The sequence below is a fragment of the Pezoporus wallicus genome, unplaced genomic scaffold (assembly GCF_028554395.1).
Source record: "Pezoporus wallicus isolate ANWC-B61680 ecotype Strahan unplaced genomic scaffold, APGP_CSIRO_Pwel_v1 contig_6520, whole genome shotgun sequence".
NCBI lineage: Eukaryota > Metazoa > Chordata > Aves > Psittaciformes > Psittacidae > Pezoporus > Pezoporus wallicus.
This window is the reverse complement of record NW_026636887.1, coordinates 2,239,169-2,260,118: the sequence shown is the minus strand read 5'-3', so window position 1 is coordinate 2,260,118 and position 20,950 is coordinate 2,239,169. Positions and strand designations below refer to the sequence as shown.

The window sequence follows — 20,950 nt, the reverse complement described above, 5'->3', positions numbered from 1 at the left end:
CCTGGTGCAGTTCTTGTTCTCCTAGGTGGTGTGTGTTGGGCATTTGTTTCTTCGAGACTGACTATGGCTATCTAAAGGAAAGTATGCAGGCAATTACATGTAACAGCCTTAAAATTACTCTACTTGTTCTAACCAAAGGTCCACCTAGCTCTGTTTGCCATCCTTCAATAACAGGTATTTGGTGAACAATAAGAAAAAGTCATTTTCCAGTAACAGGCAGCTTAGGGGCTTCCAGAGTCAGAGGCAGTATATTTTGATCCAATTTGACTCAGAAATTTTGCCTGTCAAATCAGATTTGCAGCCTTTTTACACCTTGTTTCATCTGCAGTGTCCAGTTGCAAAGAGCTTGACCCCTGAATCCTGATTCTTTCACATCTGCCCTCTCCCAGCTTTATTTGGTGTCATTACTGTTGTATGCTTGTTCTCTCTTTACCTTCATGGCAATTCTCAGTTTATAGAAAACTCTCACACTTCCCATCCGCAGTAATATTGCTGTCAAGCTGAAGAATCCTCGTTTATGTAACACTTCAAAGTAAAACTTAATTAATATGCTGAAATACTTCAGAGCATTTTCCAATATTCTTCAACAGAATCTAATCTGAACTTTTGCCTAAAATAAAAAAATTAGTTATGGGAATGGAAGCAATCAGTGTCTGCATTTGGGGATTTTTTTGTTACTTTCCTGTATCAACCATTTTCTGGATCTGAATAATGCATTTCTTCGTTTCCTTCAGAAGAAAAAAGTACAAACACTCCACCACACACACATGCAAAAGGAAAAATAGCTATCCAATCTAAGCAGATCTTCTTAAATTTCATTTTCCCTGCATACGACCTAGATTTTTGGCTGCATCATTAGGAAACATATTAGCTTTCCTTTCATGAGTGTACATGTATGTATGTGCATGTGTAATAATATTTTTTTTCAGCAGTTGCTATGGAAAACAGTATTGTGTGGTGAATCATGCTTTGACTTTTGTTGAAAAGTGTCATTCTGCTTATTTTACAATCATTTTAATTACAAATATTTCTTGAAAATTAAAATGTTAACAAGTGGAATGTATGCTGAATACACTTTAAAGGTGATGCTTCTTTGTAGCTTACTGTATGATGTGCAGCATTATTAATGCCACTCTATAAAATAAAAGATATCATAAAATCACAAAAGCACAGAATACCAGGTTGGAAGGGACCTCAAGGATCATATGGTCCTGTCATTCTAGGCAAAGCATGACCTAGGCTAGATGTCCCAGCACCTTGTCCAGCCGAATCTTACAAGTGTCCATCATTGGGGAATCCACCACTTCCCCGTGGAAGCTATTCCAATGGCTGATTGTTCTAATTTGAAAAATTTTCTTCTTGTGTCTAGTTCAAAACTCCTCAGGAGTAACTCGTACCCGTTACCCCATGTCTTTTCCATATGCCTCCTTGTAAAGAGGGAATCTCCATCTTTGTAGCCACCCTTTAAGTACTGGAACATGGTGACAAGGTCTCCCTTGAGCCTTCTTTTCTCAAGGCTGAACAAACCCAGTTCTCTCAGACTTTCCTTATATTCCCAGTCCTTTGATCATCTTTGTTAAAAATTCTCTGTCCTAAAAGTGAAAGAGCTGGAAGGGGTAGTTTCCCTGTCCATAGGACATATCTGAATGCATTCTGTTCTGCAGCAGGACTAAATATTTGGGGATGAGCTGAAGGGTACATGCATCCACCACAGAATAGCTAATCATCCAGTTAGTTAAGACATAACTGCATTTTAATTATTTTTTTTTTTTGCCATTTTACTGTATTTAGTCATTAGACCAAAAAGAGCATGACAATCAACATTCACTGGGGTATGGACAACAAGGTTAAAGCTACCTCCTGTTAAGTTTTGCAGCAAGTGGATCTTAAATGTTCTAAGTCCATGTTCAAAGTGTTGACCTTGCTGTGTATATTACTTAAATATTACTTCTCTAGGATTTCTTTATCCTCCTTTTTTCTTTCCTCTTCCCAGCTCAAAAAACTCATCCATTCTTGTGAAAACTGACAAATGTTTTCCAGCCAAATGTTTGCATTTGGCAAATTATTATTTTGACGTCTTTCCACATCTGTTCCCTCTCTTTTTCTTCTCTCTCTATTTTTTTTTTTTTTTTTTAAGAAGACTATCACTCTGCACTGCATGGAAGAATTGCTGATGTCCCACTTTTAGATCATGAAGTGAAATACATAGGAAGTGGGAGAAACCCCCTAATTTCAATTAACATTTCAGAGCAAGAGCCAAAGTAGTTTAAGTAAAAATAATGGTGAAGGATGGAAAGTTGTCATAGCAGTATTTTGCAAGGCAGTTTACGGCAAATAAACATTTAAGGCTTCATCAATTTTTTTTTTTTGTATTTCTCCATCAACTCCCTTTGATGATCTTAACATCAAATATGTTTTATGTAAGCTTTATAAAAAGGACACAACAAACCTAGAATCTGAAATAGCGATTTTCACACCTATTCCTTCTCGTATATATATCTTTTCTTTATGAAAATTGTTTCCTGAAAATCTTGAAATTTGTAGTTGGAAAAAGAGATGAGAGCTGTTCAAAGAACCTCATATTAACTTTGGCCTGTTAATTCTTTTTAATCTATGTATGACATAATAAATTCAGTGAGAACTAACTGGTGGTTATCCAAGTAGAGAATTCAAGTTGTCCTAACACTTTTGTCAGAGAAGCTTGGGTAATGAAAAATGAACATGCACGTGAATAAAACAACAAATCCCTGGCAGTATTAGATGTGATTCAGCATCTGAACTGCAGAAAGCCTGTGACTTACTTGCATATAGACGATAAACTAAAGCCAAGACAGATGTTAGTCTATGTTAGTCTTTGTCTTACCCCTCACTTTTGGTAATAACTGTTCTTAATCACCAGAAAAAAAAAACAAAAGAAGAGGTCATATTAGTTTTCATTTTAATTTTGTTTTCTCTTCACATTCTAGTCTCTTTATATTATCTTCAGTGTCCTGTTCCAATTTTTAATCAGATGAAACAAAGAGATAACAACAAAGAAAATGTTGCCTCCGTTATTTACCACCTGTCTTTGGGATCTGAACATACTTGTCTTCACCTGAGTTGTCTATATAAATCTGCAGGCTTCCTGATACTTCTCCCTGCCAACCTACCAAGCTTTTTATTTGTGAGTCCTAAAAATGACAAAAAATGTATAGAGAATTGCAAATAAGCAAAGACTGGAACTCTGAGCCTTGTATCTTCCAATTTTCTGTCCTTCATACTGTTCTTCATGTTACTCTTGTTCAGATAGCTCTCCTGTATCTGATATATTTTTCCTTTGTTAGCAGGAAGAAATAATTTTGTGATAATTATTAAGTCTTCAGATATTGTACATTGCAGTGGTCTAATAGCACCTGGATTTCTTGCATTAGTATTTTTCATTATATTCTAATTAGTTGTTACAGCAGAAGCTGAAGTAGAAGTAAGTAAATAAAATTAAAAGAATAAAGCATTATAGAAATATGTAACTGTGATGCACCAAATATACCTTGAAAACTTCTGAAGTTAAGCAGATACAATTACTTGCGTCCAAGTTAATCCACTGGTGCCAGACTAACAAAGCTTGTATTAATCTATCTGTTTATTGGAAGAAAATTCCATTTTTCCTTTGTATGCTCGAGATCTCTCTGTTTTCTGACGTATTTTTAAAGGCCATTTTTTTATGTGGGCTACCTAGCTAACAGTTTTGTTTTCTATTTCTAAATGATTGAACAGTAACGTATGTATTACTTAATAGCCTGAAAATAGCTGATCTTACAATTTACTGATTTTTATGAGCATATGGTGAGGTCCTTGTTTTTTATCTCCAAATTAAATTTCTTCAATTGTAAGTAAATAAAAAGGAAAGCGGGTGAATTTTATTTCTTTTTTAACAGCCCTGATGTGTATTGATCAGGATTGTTTCAGCTTTATAGAGATATCAGTAATATTTGTTGTGTTCCAGGTTATTAAATCTTTCTCAGAGCTGTATTGTGTATCATAACATTTTGTAAATGTAATTTAAAAGGTGCAACCACTCCCTGCCTTAGGGTATTTTGGTTTTGATATTCCACAAGTGTATTAAAAAAAAAACCAAACGAAAAAGCAACCAACACATGAAGAGCTGGTTGAGCAACTCCTTTGATTTTATTTATGCTTTTTATTCAACATTATCTAGAAGAATTTCAGGTTTTGTTTATAGTGATAAAACCAAGTATCGCTGTGGGAACAAATTCATATGAGTGGGACAATGTGTGGAAAATAACAAAAAGATGGTGAAGCAACATGGAGGAGGCGGAGTGTGGGTGCTTTTTTCATTGTTTTGTTGGGTGGCTTCCCCCAAAACATACCTCACATGAATCATAGTGGTTTAGTGGAGATAATGCTTTGAAGAAAGCTGTACGCCTGTTCAGTGGAATATGATCTTAATTTTATCATTCATGTTATTTCAGGAATTCTTTATGGGAAAAATTGCTGAACCATCTGATATTGCAAATAATTGTTCTTATGAGCCAAAAGAATAAAGTTTGCATTTCCAAAGGTTCATCCAAAAAGTAGTTGGATTTTTTTTTTTGTTCAGTTTAACTTCTGAATGCTTCTATGTTATGTAGATGCCATTTGACAAGTGAAGAAAAGATATAGGTCAGGATTACAAGTCTGCGTGCTTTTGCTCCAACAGGGTATTTGAAAGTTGTATGGTTTTTTTCTTTGAGAAAATGCTTGTCTTCAGTAGGTAGAGTTCTTTGTTTTATCCATAACATTTCAGAGGATGAAAACAAATTTTTTTTCCAGAAATCTGATTCTTGTATTGGTGAAAATTTGTGTGTTCATGTATATCAATTAAAAAAAAAACAAGTTTTCTTATTAAGGCTGCCAATTGTGTGTTTAAGTTTTGAAAAGATTTTAGAGGTATGAAGCAAATTATGGATAAAAACAATTTTTACTTCTTGTGCTTTTTCCTCCAGGTTTGCCAAAAAGCAGTTGGTGCACAATAAAATAAAAGTTTGAATTTAAAGGCATTTTTCATGCAAGTAGCCATATACACTGTCAAAGGCATTGGGCTCCAGAACAGCATGAGGTTTTCAGCAGTAAAGAGAGCAGTATACTTGATATGCCTAAGTAGGTAAAGTTCAATGTGCTTTCCCTTAAATGCACACCCAGACTGGTAAAATACATTTTTAAATTGCAAAATTCTTATTTCTGAGTATTAACTATAAGGCTATATTTGAAGAAAAAAAACAGTGAAACTTCTGAGAACTTCTGAACACCAGGAACAGCCTGGTTTGGAGGACTGGTCACATGATGGTATTTATAATTTATGGAACATATAAAAATATTTATAAATACTTATAGAACATATACAAATAATACAAATTTACCCTTATTTTTTAAAAATAAACAAAAAATGCCCCCCCCCCGCTGAAATCTAAAGAAAAATGGGCTTTTGTTGTTTTGTTGATTAGGTGTTTTCTGGGATTTTTGGCCTTATCCATGTTTATAACCATTCTTTCTAGCATTTCATCCATTCTTTTTGTCTGTTTTAATTGTATTTAAAAAGATTTTGTTTTCAAATAGAACTGCACAGGATTTTTTAAATATTCAGTGTTTCATTTTCATGAAAGTAATATGGCTTTATTGCATATATTAATGGAAAAAGTGCATTCTGTGGCTTCTTATAGCAGCCGCATGATTGCAGGACCTATAGCAGGTAGGCCTTTCTGATTTTTCTCATCTGCTTATTTCACATATTATTGTACATAGATGAGTAACCACGAGATTTAATTACTGTAAGTTTTCTCCATTCAGCACTATATACATTGAAATGAGCTGTTTAACTGTATAATACTTCAATGACATGAAAGAAAACAGGATCACATGCATTTTTAACAAGCTTTTTATAGTTTTTCTAAAAATGTTCAATACTTTCAATTTAATAACTTGCTCTGAAGTTGTTCCAAAGTTTTATTAACAGAAATTAATCCTCTTAAATATACAAAGCATCACCTCTCAATTTTTGATCCAGTTTTAAAGTAGATGAATTGAGACTATTCTGTGTAATCTTGTACTGTATATGGAGCAAGGCAAAAGTCTGAGGTGCTAAATTCCATAGATTATTGTATAAAAAAGTCTTTATTTTTACATATGTAAATTTGACTTGTGATATGTCTTCCGGAGCAAAGACACCGAATGAGGAGGTGTATGGAGTTGGGTAACTGCAGCCAAAGAAGAGGCTGGAGAGTGCACAGAACAACCACTCACTTGCGCAGCCTGTCATCATTTCTGTTCTCTTGAATTTATCATCGACACTTCCCTGTCCAGATAGGAGTAATTTATTCCAAACTGTGTTATCAACAGCACTTTTATTTTAGTGTTTCCAAGTTTATCTGATATCAGTAACCATATCTCTACTTCTTGAAGGCAAAACCATCACTTAACATGAAAATCCGTCACATTGGTAGTGCTGAAGTTACAATATTGCTTATAGTGCTCTTCTGAATGGTATTACAAACTCCCACATAAATGGCATATAAATGACATGGCTACTGTGGAAGACAAACAGTGATTGACTGCTGTGTGTGATGGTGCTTTCACTCATTGTGGGAAGTAGCTGGGTGCTGTGGTGGTTTTCTGAAATGTTGTAATGCCTTTGAAATGTTTCAGACTGTAATGCTAAGAAGAATAATAACACCAAGTCACAAAACTGAAGGTGAAGAAACATAGAAATACAGAAAAAAATTGCACATGTGAATTGTTGATATTATCTAGGAATTGAGACTTCTGTTTGAAATGTGGTGTGTACCACTTCCTCCATAGATATTGCAACTAATATGTATTTCTGGGCAGGTAGTTGTAATAACTAACGGTTGTAATTCCAGAGAACCTATTACACTTACCAAAGCTGTTCTCTTGAAAACATTCTTTAAAGAGTATAATTAACCTCCTGCCTTTTCATGTTCCTGCTGCTTACGACTAACTGGAACAAATGGCTCTGTTATAATTATCTTCCTGCACTTTCTTCCCTCTCATTCATCTTAAAAAAATTAGCACGACTTTCAGTTTTCTATGTTTCCTATATTATTTGCAAGATTTTAATTTATGTTGACATTACCAAAGTCATGTAGAATCATGCAGAATCACTTTGTTTGAACATAGCTGTCAGGAATCTGAGAACACGATGACTGAGTTAGTTACTTATGTAGAGATTTACCCTCTTATTATTACAGGCAGCAGAGTTATCCATTTTTCAAATGGTTCCATGTCAGAAACTGATATTTTTTTCTTCTTCTTCACCACTACTCTCCTGAGTAAGATGTTTTACAATATCAGTAGCCTGACATTTGAAAGTCAGGTTTTTTTCTTCCACAATTCATTTTCTCCTCCATAATTTTCATTCAGATTTTCTTTTGCCAATTCTGGTTTAATTTTATACTGAAAGAAAGTTTAAAAGATCACATGCTTTTGAAATATCAATTTTTTCACTACATCAAATTCTTGTTTTCTGGAAGAATAACTAAATTCTTTGTTGATTTTCATTAAAAAAAAAAACGCCTCAAATTATTTTCTATTTTGTTTTTAATACAAGTCTTCAGGCTTCCCACCATTCATCACAGGGTAAAATTCCTCCTGCAACACACAGTTACAGCCTAAAACTGAGAGCCTGTGTGCTGTCTCTGCAACAATATCTTTCTTAAATATTTTTCTTGAACATGAATGTCGTCTGCAAAGTCTTTTTGTGGGGTGAAGGTGGCAATTTACTGCTGCTATTTTGACTGAGATTGCGGCACATCTTCAGATTTCCCTTCCCAGCTCTGGTTTCTAGGAGAGATTTAGAGACTGAAAAAAACACATCTGTGGGAAGGGAAAAGGGAATAAGAAATTGGTTGTAGAGCTTAAAAAAGAAGATGAAAGAGCTGTGACAGGATGGAAGGATGAAAGGCAAGGGGCTATAAAGACAGAGAAAAAGACATACTCCTTATCACAAGAAAATCCAGCAAAAACTGAATAAAGAACTTTAATATGTCATTTTTCTTGTAGCATCTGTTAACAATCAACAAGTAGTTGTTAACAAATATATGATTCCTGCATCTCTGGTAACTCTTCACCACTGTGAAGTGATGAGTATGACTGATAGTGATGAGTACGATAGCTGTGGCTGGGACCCCCATATTTGGCTGACACTGGTGGATCTGACTTTTGGCATCCTAGTGCCACTTGTTGGTTTGTTGCTTTACCATTAAGCGGTATCAGGGCAAAGTGCAGGGTGGGCTAAACCCTCTGATAACTGCAGGTCTATAAGGACAGTGAAGGAGAACTGTGGGCAAAGAAGCACTGAAGCTCTGAACGGCACTCATGCTTTTTGCTCTGAAGGTTGTTCTAGACTGTGGACTCCCAGAGGCAAAGCAGCTGGTTCATACCAGGTTTTGGAGGCAAGACTTTTAAGGACTTTACAGAGATGTAAAATACACCCTGATTGATATTGTTTAATCATTTTGTGCTCTGGAGGATGCTCAGGAGTGGCAGATTGAGTGGCTGCTGAGCTGAAATGTGTCTGACCTGTTGTACCCCTTGGACTCATACCTCCCTGTAACCTCCTTGTAACCTCTTAGTTTCTGGTTTTTTTCCCCTCAAATTACTTTGGATGGTGGACACTTGATACGTATTTTGGAATTTGACTAGTAGGATTTCTTTATAGTATGCAACATCAATGTTCTTATAAGAAAAAAAAAATCAATTTCTACTGTTTTCTTCTGATTACTATTTTTTGTGTGAGTGGGGATTGTGTAATTGTAGACACCTTGTTTGTATCATATGTTCTGACTAGAATCAATAACTAAATATTTGTGTTCCCTTTATTGAAGGTAAATTTTTATCATTTGGGTAATTTTCACTCCATAGCAAGTTGATTCACTCTGTAATAAAAGATGTTTTTGAAGCTTCATCGAAGACCTTATATTTCTGCTTTTTATAGTAACAAACCAAGAAGTACTCTTTAAGCCTCAATCAACAGGAAGAATTTTACAGATAATAAAGTAATACACACTCTTAGGTTTAGTTTATTTAGGATTTTGGGGGGTTTGGGTTGAGAGACGCTTTAAATGAAAATATAAGCAGATATCTCTTCCAGTCTTCATTTTGGTAGATTTTCTTAAACTGAATATCTCGCTAGGATGAGTTAAAGCACAGCAAGTGAGGGAGAGAGCAGTTATGAAAGCTGAAGTTCTATGTACAGAAGAAAACATTTTGTGAATACTTTTTGGCGTTGCTCTGAAAACCATGCTCAGCACAGTGAGAAACATGGCCAATAGTCAAATTCTTCAAATACAGCAAGTACGCCTGATGTTAGCAAAAAGAAAAATATATTAATTTTTACTTCATTTTTATTTTTTACTATATTATTATTATATATTAAGCTGCTGAAATCCTACTGAATTCAGAAATCCCATAGAGGAAGCTTTATAAGGCTGAAGAGGTTGTGTACTTCAAATGACTTAACATGTAGTAGTTTCACAGCAGGCTGAGTTAGTCCCATGTGGGGACGACATGTCCAGAAGATTTAGTGATCTTGCACACACAGTCTCCTTCGAGTGTGGCAGCATCATCCTCTATGTAAATAACAGCTGATTTCCTCTTGTCTCTATTCAGGAACAGCTCATTTGTCACTTTTCCTGCTGCCAGAGAAAAGAGACATTTTCTCTGTGAAAAGGAAGATTTCTTTTTCCTATTATTTTTTTTAAATTTTTTTTTTACGTGAGCCCCTTTGTCTTTAATAGCTGCTACTGATTTTCCTAGCAGTATGAGAAAGTGTCAATAACATTTGAAAATCTTAATTTTCTATAGACCTCAGTGAAAAAGTACTAACTGGGTGGAATTTGGAAGATTTCTGTTTTCCAGAGCCAAAGACAGTAGTTTATAACAGAATAATTTAACTATATTTTACCCTGCATTATTAAAAGTGCTTAAATCAAGAGAATGTGCTGAAGCTGTGACCTGCTGTGTAAGCTATTGATTAAGCTGAAATACTGGTTGCAAAAAGACCTAGTTCATTTATCGTCTTAAATTTGCAGTTGAGTATAATAAAAACCCTAAAATCTGGATACATTATTTTTCATAACTGTGTGGTCTGTTGCCTTTTGATTTTCATAATAATTATCTGGTAACCTCGATGATACATACTAAATATCCATCCTTGTGATGATTTTTAAAATGAACCTCCAGCAACCTATATCCTAGTATAACTCCTTGCATATGTGTTAAGTACAGAAGTTCCTTTGAATCAGCAGGGGTGGTGGTGACATTTATCATGTAAGATGTTATCTAAAATTCTCAGCTGTTCTTCAGTGATGATATTACTCTTCTCCTTAGCTTAAGTGTTGGATGTGGTATGTCTTCATGTTACAAAAATAAGTTCCTGGTTCCTATGGACGTGTATGTAATTGGTTGACTCCAATCAGATCACTCAAATTAAAAAAGACATTTGACTTCTGATTTTGTAGTTAAAATATTCCAGCTTATGTGACTGAGATGTCAATGTTATTAAATTAGGCATTTTCCTTTTTGGGAGATATAATTTTTTTTCCAGGTTACTTTACATATTTTGAGATGCAAATGGTGAAACAGAACAAGTGGTGTTATTTTCTAAACCAGCTAAGACTCTCAGAGGTTTCTTTAAATTGAACTCAGAGAACTCATGTTATCTTGAGAAGTGCTAAGAGGCCTTCATACTGCCGGGAGCTCTTCAGTTTGCAACACCTGACTCCAGAGCTGAGAAATGCTTATCATCTTCCAGGCAGTGCCCAGGGCTGCTTCCCTTGAACTGCGTGGCAGTGTCTTTGTTCAGGGATTTATTTTCTTTACTGGTGATTGCATAATGCTGGATTAAATCCATTTTTGTGTCCTTGCCATGGTCAGAATATTCCAAAATGTTCTTGGGATAACGTCAGAAATCTGAATATTTGAGCTGAGTAGTGGATTTTTCCACTGTCTGATTGTGTGTCGGTTACCTGCAGAAGTTTGAAGGGGACTGTGGGTTGTGTGGCCTGGGATTTCTGTTTGTTGGCTGTTAGAGAGAGGTCAGAAATGGAGATTACTGTCATCCATAAAAACTGCCTGTTCTCTTCTCCTCTGAGGAAACTCCACAAAGAGATTGGGAGGAGACGCTGCTGGCTTCATAAACTCATGATATGCAGTGACAGGTCACATTTCCTATACTGCTACATTTGGCTGTCTGCTACCTGGTATATAAACAATGTTCATACGTGAGAAGTGAGAAAGTACACAGCACACGTTTGGCCATGCTGGACTCTGCCATTGAGAGGTGTTTACAGATGCCATCCATTGCCTAATGATGGGCAGGTTTAGTGGAAGCAGCAGGGCAGGGAAGATCCTGTATATCTTGGGATCCATTTGTGGTAATATGGGTAGACTGCCTTTAGGCAGCTCTGCTGCAGCAAGTTTATCGTGTGTACAATTACTGTGTTGACTGATATGAAAACAAATTTTGTTGTGCCTGCCTTACTTGTCAAGAAATTTTGAGACTCCTCGATGTGGAAATCTATTCAATTTTTTTCTATGAAATATTTAATGGTGTGATGTGAAGACAGATTAAATCATACTGTTTTGAAGGACAGCTGGTTAGGAAATTAAAATCTTCAATCAGTCTAAGGTAATAAAGTATTTAACCCAGATGAGTCTTTTGTTGTACTTGTTAGGAACTATCATGTTTTATTCACTAGGTAAATATACTTTCTTTCTTAGTAGCTCTGAGTACATTTAAGTGAGTAGGTTCTTGCCTTGTTCCTTAATTTGATTGTGTCTTATACTGCCCTTCTTTATTATTTCACAAAATTTAAGAGGGTGTGTAGCAAGATGTATATTTTTCCACTTCTTAAGTTGTTTGCAGAGCTGGAAATCATGTTGGAATGTGTATTTAAAGTCCAAATTATCTCCACCACCATGAAGACATTTTTCATTTGGTGTCTGTGGAAGCAGACTGGGTTTTCTAAAGTAGATTTTCCTTTTTCTAAAACACCAGCAAGATATTCCAATCTTATCTATCTATCAAAATAAGATATCAGCTTTTTTGAAGATGCTAAATATGTCAGTTGCTAAGCATTTTGGAAAATCTTTTTTAGGTACCTGAGTGGAAGCTGGGCAATTAGAAAAATCATGTACAAAGCATTTCTTAGTGGCTCTTTCTGAGCATAGCATGTAGGGGAGAGAGGTCTGTATTCATTTATTCACTGGAGAGCTACAGAAGGGTCAGGTGAATGCGTGCAAATCTAGTCTGTAATCATTAGTCTTATGTGGCAAGTTACAATAACTTACAAAGGGTGAGTCACACTCACTGTAAAAAGTAGGGGCTTTAAAAGGTACAGGAGACAGTTAGGTACTTCATTTTCCATGGAGTGTGTAGTTATTTTTCTTTCCTTTGGAGCCCATTCTTGAGATTTTTCAGTAGAGGAACCAAGGCTTTAAAAAAAAAAAAAAAAAGATTAGGAAATAAGACATTTTTCATTCTGTACAAAGTGCAGGGCCCATAATTACTGATATAAGTTAGGTACCACTCAACAGCTGTCCAATATGCTGACTGGACAGAATTCCAGCCCTGGATTCAAGCTGTTACAGCCCAGCATAATGTGTTCTCATTGCTTTAGTACATTATATTCTTTACAGAAAAAATAAGCAGTGCACTGAGGGGATAATCAACATGTCTACAACTGTTGTTAGTCAACTTAGCTCCTATTCTAACACCAGGTGGGGAGGAGTAAAATTTTTGAAATCAACCCAGTTGTTCCGTGTTAGAGTGAGTTATCGCAGCATACAAAAATACCTCAGTATTCAAATGCAGTTCTAAGACCTTAAGCATTTAAATGCTGTGCCTAAACATATAGATGGATTCTGTATTTTTGATAGGTTCAAAAAAGTATTTTAGGCAGTCAGAATAATGTGCTGCTGGGACCTACAGAAATACTGAGATTTCTAGATATTTATTTGCCTGCACGTTACTTACTGTGTGCATGTTTCTTTCATGTATTCAAGACTCTAAAAATCTATTTTTGGCTCTTTTAAATGTTTGCTTCCCTCCTCTGTGAATTATCTTCTACTTTTGCTTCTTTTTATGTTAATCTCCCCCACCCCCAGGCCCCCAAACACACACACATTCTCTTATCCTCTTGTTTCACATTCCCATCTCTCCATAAAGTTCTTATTCTCTCCTCCAAGTGTGCTTCCTAATTCTCCTCCAGGTTAGATATCTAGTCATCATCCCCTCTTGCCTTTCATGTAAAACCTACATGAAGCACTTTATCTTCTCATTACATGTTCCTGCTCTTCTTTTTTATAAAAGCTTTTGTATCTGTCTTCTAGAAGATTTTCTCTTCTGTCTTTCATGATGGTCATTGTGTGCTATTCACTGAAGTTTGGGGTTCTTTAGAACTATTGTATCAGATGATCTAGTTCCAACCCACCTGCCACAGGCAGGGACACTTTCCTCTACACCAGGTTCCTCAAAGCCCTCCTGTCCAGCCTGTCCTTGAACACTTCCATAGATGGGGCAGTCACAGTTTCTCTGGGCATCTTGTTCCAGTGTCTCACCATCTTCACAGTAAAGAATTTCTTCCTAATCTCTAACCTTAATCTACCTTTTTCAGTTTAAAGCCATTCCCCCTTGTCTGATCACTACATGTTCTTGTAAAAAGTCTCTCTCAGATTTCCTGTAGGGCCCCTTTAGGTACTGGAAACTGCTCTACGGTCTCCCTGGAGCCTTCTCTTCTCCATGCTGAGAAAGCCCAATTCTCTCAGACTGTCTTCACAGGAGAGGTGCTCCAGCCTTCTGACCATTTTTGTGGCCTCCTCTGGACTTGCTCCAACATGTCCATGTCCCTCTTGCATGGAACACAGTACTGCAGGTCACAGAAGCAGAGTAGAGGGAGAGAATCACCTCCCTTGACCTACTGACCATGCTTCTTTTGAGGCCGCCCAGGACTGTGTAGACAGACCTGTTACTTATATTGCAGTAGTAGTAGTACTACAGAGCCCCAGATATAGTCCAGAAACCCACCATGTGCTGTAAGAACTGAGAGAAATGTTGATTCACATGCTCTAGCTTTCACACAACTGTGGAATGACATCCTTCCTTGAGGAAGCATCTCTTTTAAATGTGCAGCAGCTATAACAGTTGTAACAGAGGTCAGTTGAAATATGAGGTTAGTCTAGTATTTCTTGAATAAGCCTTTTAGAGTAATGTAGTCCTTTTTTTCCCCTGAGTTTCTGGTGTTCCTTGCAGTCCCTACAATCATATCCCATCGGACCTCCACTTAACTACAGTGTTTATATCCTAGGGAATTCATGCTTCTTCTTTCTTTCCCCAAAGTATGTGGAATGTAATTGTCTTCATGTGCAATTTGCTTAAAATATAAACATGGTATTGTCAAACTGTATTTGTTTATGAAGCAAACTTGGTATAGCAAAAGGTGTTGAGGTATAAATAAAGTAAACTCATTTAATTATATGGCTGCATTTTTACAGCTGGTATTTGCTTGACACATTGCCTGTCTACAGAACAGTGAATGATTAACTGTTGTGACTAGAGAATAATTATTAATTATATTGTAATTTGTGAGCTGTTATGTGCATATTTAATTACTTTGGTGATGCTATGAAGGCTTTTGGGCCAGAGGATGTTAGTTACCTTTCTAGACAATTATGAAATATCTACAGTGCACTGTGTGCTCCATTATATGCATTTATAGTAAGCTATCTAGTACAGAAGCCTAACTCACCGAGACAGTAAATCCCCAGTCTAAAGTCTTTTCACCATTTTTTTCACTATGAGGACAACAGTTTAAAATAAAAAGACTCTAGAGAAACAAAATTGTGTTGTCTCATGAAGGCTGTTTGCATACCCATGCATGAAAAATGTATGGTCTCCTTCAATTAATAAATGCTACCATTACTGCAGATTTGTACTTTTTCACTTTTTTGAGCAGTATCTGTGTAGGAAGAAAAGCCTGAAAACTGAACTCCATAGTCTCATCTAGTAGTTTATTCCTTTTTTCCTTCCTTCCTTTCTTTTACCTCCAACATCTAAGACGCTGTTGTTGTGTGGTAATTGCAGTATTGCTCTCTATGCTCATCTTTCAAACAGCTGAACCTCATCCAAAGAAGTTTTCTGTCTTATTTTTCAGATTTAATATTAATTTTATTCTCATATGTCCTTTCCTCTTTAGCCCACAAAATAGCTTTCCATAAAACAAGCAATGTAGCTCCATCAACTTGAAAAGAAAAAACAGAAAGAAAATGTAATAGTAGAAGGTATACACAATCCAGTCACATGCTACCTTACTTCACTGGCTCTCTTACTTGTCCTTCTGAGCCCAAGCTTTGTGCTTCCAAAGGATGATGGTGTGTGCTCAGGCATGAGCTATATCTCTTTTTTGTACATGCCTTACAGATGAGGGAGGAAAAAGATCATATTCAAACTTGTGTTGGTTTTGGCCCACGTCACAGGTTGCCCTCCTCTTGGAGAGGTAGGAAAATTACATTGTACTATCTCTGAGCACTGCATGTTGTCACAAAAATATCCAAAATCACTGACATCCTGGCGAAGCAGAGTCTGTTAGTTGTAGCTCATTTCCTCAGTCTACTTCTCAGTGCCCCAAGGTTTATTGTTTATTTGTTTCTCCTTTTTTTCTCTCTCTCTTTCTTCCCTTCCTTTTTTTTTTTCCTAATCTTTTCCCTTCCTTTTAAGGAAACCAGGAGTTCCAGCATTTGAATGTTGTTTTCAGGTGGGTGTCTCCCACCTGAATTCGTGCTAAAATACAGGCTGAAGCTATAGGTGGGTATAGTTTCCTTTTAACATTTTAGAAGATATTTCTATTTCTGCTTTTTTTCTTGTTAAATCATTAAAAAATCCCTCAGTAACCTTTTTTTAAGCTCTTATATGTTCCTTGGATATTTTCCTTTTTATTCCCTCCCCCCCACCCCAAGAACCGTGGCAGCTGATGTGTTCTTTACAGCAGGTAAAGCTGCCCTTCATCTCTATTGCCCAATAGGTGGTCTTTTGTAACTGTCCTTACTATTTAGTCATTCTCTTTTTAAATAGTCATCCACTCTTTATTCTGTGTACATTCACCACTTGCTAAACATAGCATTTCCAAGCTAGAATAGGCTGTCCCTTTTGCAGAAATAGCTTATTTTCTTTTTGTTCCTGTACTGCTTGCTTCTGATCCATCATTATGGCTGTTTTCCACTCAGACCATTGGGACCTGTTGTTAAGCTAATGTCATTTATATGGATACAAAACTTACCAGAAAACAGTTGCTTTGCAGATCAGCAGGAGGACTCCCAAGTAGGATGGTTGTTTTTCTGAGGGAAAAAAGAAAATAAAAATCTTTCTAGTGATTTTGAGATTAATTTGCAAGAACCTTCAGGATATGACATTTACCGCCAAGAAAACCTGGCCAATTCAGACTTTGAATGAGTACAGTGTTTCAACAGGCATTTCCAACATGTTATATCTTTTGTGTGAGTAAATCACCGCTACCCATAAAGCTTCTGCAGCTTCAGTAGAGATTGTTGGGATAAAACATTTTTTCTGTAGGAGGAAGAATGATAAAATATTTCATGTCAGTAAAAATATGTTTAACTGCAATCAGTGCTTTGGTGATTTTTGCCAAAGAATAAATTTTGTACTGTAGGAATGAATATAATTTTTTGGCAAAATTTATATTCTACGGGATCTTCCAGGCACCATGAGTGAATGTCATCTCTTAATGTGCTTTCTGTGGGTTTCACAGCCATTAATGTGTTTTTGGTGAGAAAATCATATATGTTATTTGGACTGAAGTTGACTGAGTGCAGAGTATATGGTCTTAAGAGCATTATGCTCATGTTATTAGCACAGTGCAGTGAGATTTGGGCCTCCTTTGGCATTCTGGACTATGTAACACTGTTCAGGATTTACTCCAATTAATCTGGGCAGGCACCATGCATCTGACAGCAAACTGCATTTAACGATGATGTAATCTGACTGCTAGGTCTACTATGATATTCCCACTGAATAAAAAGTGGATGAAGGGAGGGAGTTTGAACTGGTATGGGAAATCTGATTTCGCTGTTCTCTATCTTCAGTGGCTGATGCGTGTAAGCAAGACTTGACTGGAGATCAAGGGTGCTGTAGGGTCAAAACAGGTTCCACATCCAAAAAGCTGGAAACATGGCCCTGTGCATAAGATCCTGGTTATACTCCTTGTCAGAATTTCTACCTGTGATCCTTTTTCCTCTGGAATACATTTCTGTAGGTACAACAGCAGAGGTGGTATATCCTCTGCATCTGTAGCAAGATGTTGACTTAAAGCCCGCTTGAAAGCTCTGGTTCACATAACCCAGCCATGAATGGCACAGTTAGGAAGCCAGAGGTTACTGGGTATCATGGGTATCATAGTAGCTGTATCACTTGCCTGTATGCAGCAGTTATGGGATCCCATTTGCCTTGTACTCCCTAACCCAGTGGGCCATCTGATAGTCTGCTGTCTTTGTCCTGTGGCTTTTCAGCTTTCTTGGTTGTCATCAGCATATGTCTTCTCTCTGCTACCTGAAAATAGAAGGTTATAAAGTATTTTGTAGCTACAGCAAGGCAAACATAATTTATTTTGCTTTCAATCTATTTTAATTGCTCTGTTCCCTGGGACTGACAGAACATTTCTATTTTCCCACGGTTTTTCTTACTCCAAGTTTATTTTGGGCTATTTGATCTTCAACCTTTCTTCAAATTTTACTCTGTTGGGTTTTACTTTGGAAACAAGAAAAAAAGGCCTATAGAAAATGAATATTTATTTTCAGTCTTGGATTTTGGTTCATCTATCATACTGTTGTTTGCTCTTGCTCTGTCCAATCCCTGTGATGTAATTATATTGTTCCAAAGGAGAGCTCAAAAGGAGTTGAAAGATTTTAACCGCCGTATGTTCAAACCTTTGCGTATGGTGTAAATAATTTTTTTTAAAGATTTTTTTTAAAATAACTCTAAAGTTTGCAAGCTTCTCAATACTGTAATAATTATTTCAAAACGTACAGCTTAATTACATTCCAGTTACTATAGTTTAGTGAATGAACTGCAGCTCTTGTGAGAACTGATGTAGAGAAGTGATTTATCTTTTCTCAAGAACAGCTTTTTAATAGTCTTTTATAATCCAGAACTAGCAGTTACAAGAGCCATGTTTATGGTGTCAGGAAACTGCATTTCTAAAGCTTGTCTTGTTGTAACATTTGACCAGTTGATGCAGGAGTATCTAATTCCCCCTCTCATCCCCTTTTGGCCTAGTTGCCTACTTACACTTAGAGATTCAAACAAGTGTAGAAACAGTGACATAACCTGCTGCAGTAAGGTATGCATTTCAGCAGATATTCTTTTTCTTGAACTTACCTACATCCAGCTTTGACCCATCTACCTCACTGTTCAGTAGTAATTCCATCAGTTGTCTTATCACTACATCAATTTCTCTTTACGTTTTTAAGCATTGAAGTGTTTTTACCCCTGTTGAGTTCTCTTATTTTAGAATCCTTTTGTTACCAAGTGATCTCTGAAGCTATTGACTGCTAATTTCCCTTTCCAGTAAGGTCATCAAAAACCACTTCTTAGTGACCCAGAAGTTTTTGCACCTAATGTGTTCAAGACACATTTGCGAGACAGTAGAGAGGGTAGTCTGTGTTTCAAAACCTGGATATTAAAAATTCAGTGAGTCTCTGAGCCCTCTCATTTGCTTCTACACAAGCACCTGTTGCAGTCAGTAGTTTCTCTGAACCAACTGCTTCCAGATTAAGGTTTTTTTGTAGTTTGTGTTTCTTTCCATCAGTTTTCAGCAATATGTATGAATTGCTATACATCTTGGTTTTCTTAAGAAACATCAGAGGTACTTGCATCTTCCCTGACTGAGACCACACTCACGTGAAGAGGAGGTCAGTTTTATTCTGTGAGAAAGGAAGATTTTAGTAATACTTGAAATAGGCGTTGCTTAGTGCTGTGAAGATACTCCACCGGGCACAGAAAAACCTTAGATGTCTCCCTGTTCAGTGTATTGGACACATTTTAATCTTCTGGACCAAGGGACTGAGGCTGCAACATCTGATACATACAAAGTTGAGATTTGATCCTTGATGCAGTTCTTGCCACTATTGTTATCAACAAGACTTAATCTGGATGATTTTGATTGAAGAGTTCCTAATGCAAGCAGTTAAGAGGAGCTTATCTTCCAATTTCATTTCATACCACTTCTGCTTGTTGTATGGAATCTTGCTTTTTAGGGATGGGAGGAGACAGGAAATACAAAACTGTAAAATCACATATATATGCACATTAGTAATTGTGTTTGTCATAGTCTTGTTTTCTGCCATCTTATCTTCCTCCCTCTTTCCCCCTTTCTCATATATTGACTTTCTCCACAATATTATATTTCCAAATTCTACAATTTTTTTCCTATTTTTTTTTAAATTACTATAACGGGGAGAAAGGGTGGAAGTTCACTGTATGTAATACCCCTGTGATTGACAGTCTTTTTACCTCCTGCTTCCTAGTAGGTAGATAACACTTGCTGTATGGGATCTTGTTTTGTAGGGTGGAAGAAGAGGGAGGACTACAACAAACACAAATAGTGGTATGTAATTTTCCCTTTCTCCTTTGTCTCTCCCTACTTACCACTCTTAACACAGAATTTGCTCAGTCACATGATGGTGCCTTGTACTGGTATTTCCTGCTTTTTATAAAAACACATCTTCACAATTTTTGTTAGTTAGTTGCCTTAACCACTTGAAGAAAAGATAAAAATTAAATATCACCTAAGGCATATAGGCAGTGGGTCATATTGTGCTCGCTCTTGGTCACAGTGTGACTGAACTTAAACTGAGCAGGTCCTATATACCATTGCACCATTTGAAGTCCTCTGGTCATCCACTATCTTTTAAAATATTTAACAGGCTATTGTATGTGGGATTTTGGAGAAAACAGCTGTGATGGGGAAAGGGTAATCATCTTCCTATTTAAAATAAAATTAACTACATGCATAGAGTGCACTATCTTTTTGAAAAGCTAATACTATAGAGCTGATAGCGAGCTGCCTCATTTTCTGGGTCAAGTTTCATCAAAGTACTGTAAACTTAAATTCTAGTTGCAGAATCTTAATTAGCTTGAATGGCAGAGGGAGATGGTACTCAGCAGTGCATAAAACAGATTTTCTGGAGGTTAGAAGGATTTTTCCTCATAAAATGTAGGGGAAGATTGCTGTTAGGCAGGGGAGTTATATTATTTCTAAGGGTAGGACAGCACTTCAAAAAGTACCGTGTTGTGTAGTGTTTGAACATTTCACTCAAAAGCACAATAGTTATTCAAAAGATGTCATTTGGTTTGGGTTTGTTTGTTTTGTTTTTTTTTCTGTCATAAGGCTCACACTTCAGCACTCTTGTTAAAAATGGTACAAGTTGGCAGTGTTTATCAGGTAGATATATAAAGCATCATAGCTGCAGTACAAAGGTTATGAGAAAATGCTTTATTGAATTCAGTTATCAAGAGGAATAGAAAAAATCAAATGATGTGTCAAAAATTTGTTTAAATGAAGATGATACCATCTTCATGAGACCAAATTTTCTTAGTGTTGCTCTGGGTTGTTTTTTCGCTATGAGAGGGAACACGTCTGCCCAGTGAATCATTCCTAGTTTCTATGACACCCCTAATATCAGCATAGTACATCTACAGCAAAAGAAAAACTCATATTTTCAAGTTCTGAATAGCTGTAGTAATTATAAAATATTTGTATCTGCCATGATGATCGGAAAGCTTTTTCATTTCAGTTGAAAACAAGAACAAAACCCATTAAATCCTTAACAGAATTGCTAATATGCACTCCTTTTGGTAAGAGTGGATGAGGGATTAGAACCTTTACAT

The 20,950-nt window shown here is 36.4% G+C and overlaps 1 protein-coding gene across 6 annotated transcripts in view; it reads left to right on the top strand.

Moving 5' to 3' along the window:
• FGF14 (fibroblast growth factor 14) overlaps positions 1 to 20,950 on the top strand; it is a 398,044-nt gene that overhangs the window by 201,526 nt on the left and 175,568 nt on the right. For 2 of the 6 annotated variants that reach the window (XM_057402115.1, XM_057402113.1), the window contains exon 2: positions 19,628 to 19,667. The exons of the other annotated variants lie outside the window; for them this stretch is intronic. Coding sequence is in view for 1 of the 2 variants with exons in the window: in XM_057402113.1 (XP_057258096.1) it covers positions 19,628 to 19,667 (40 nt within the window). In the remaining variant the exon portion in view is untranslated. The remainder of the gene's footprint in view (positions 1 to 19,627; positions 19,668 to 20,950) is intronic. 6 annotated transcript variants of the gene reach the window in all.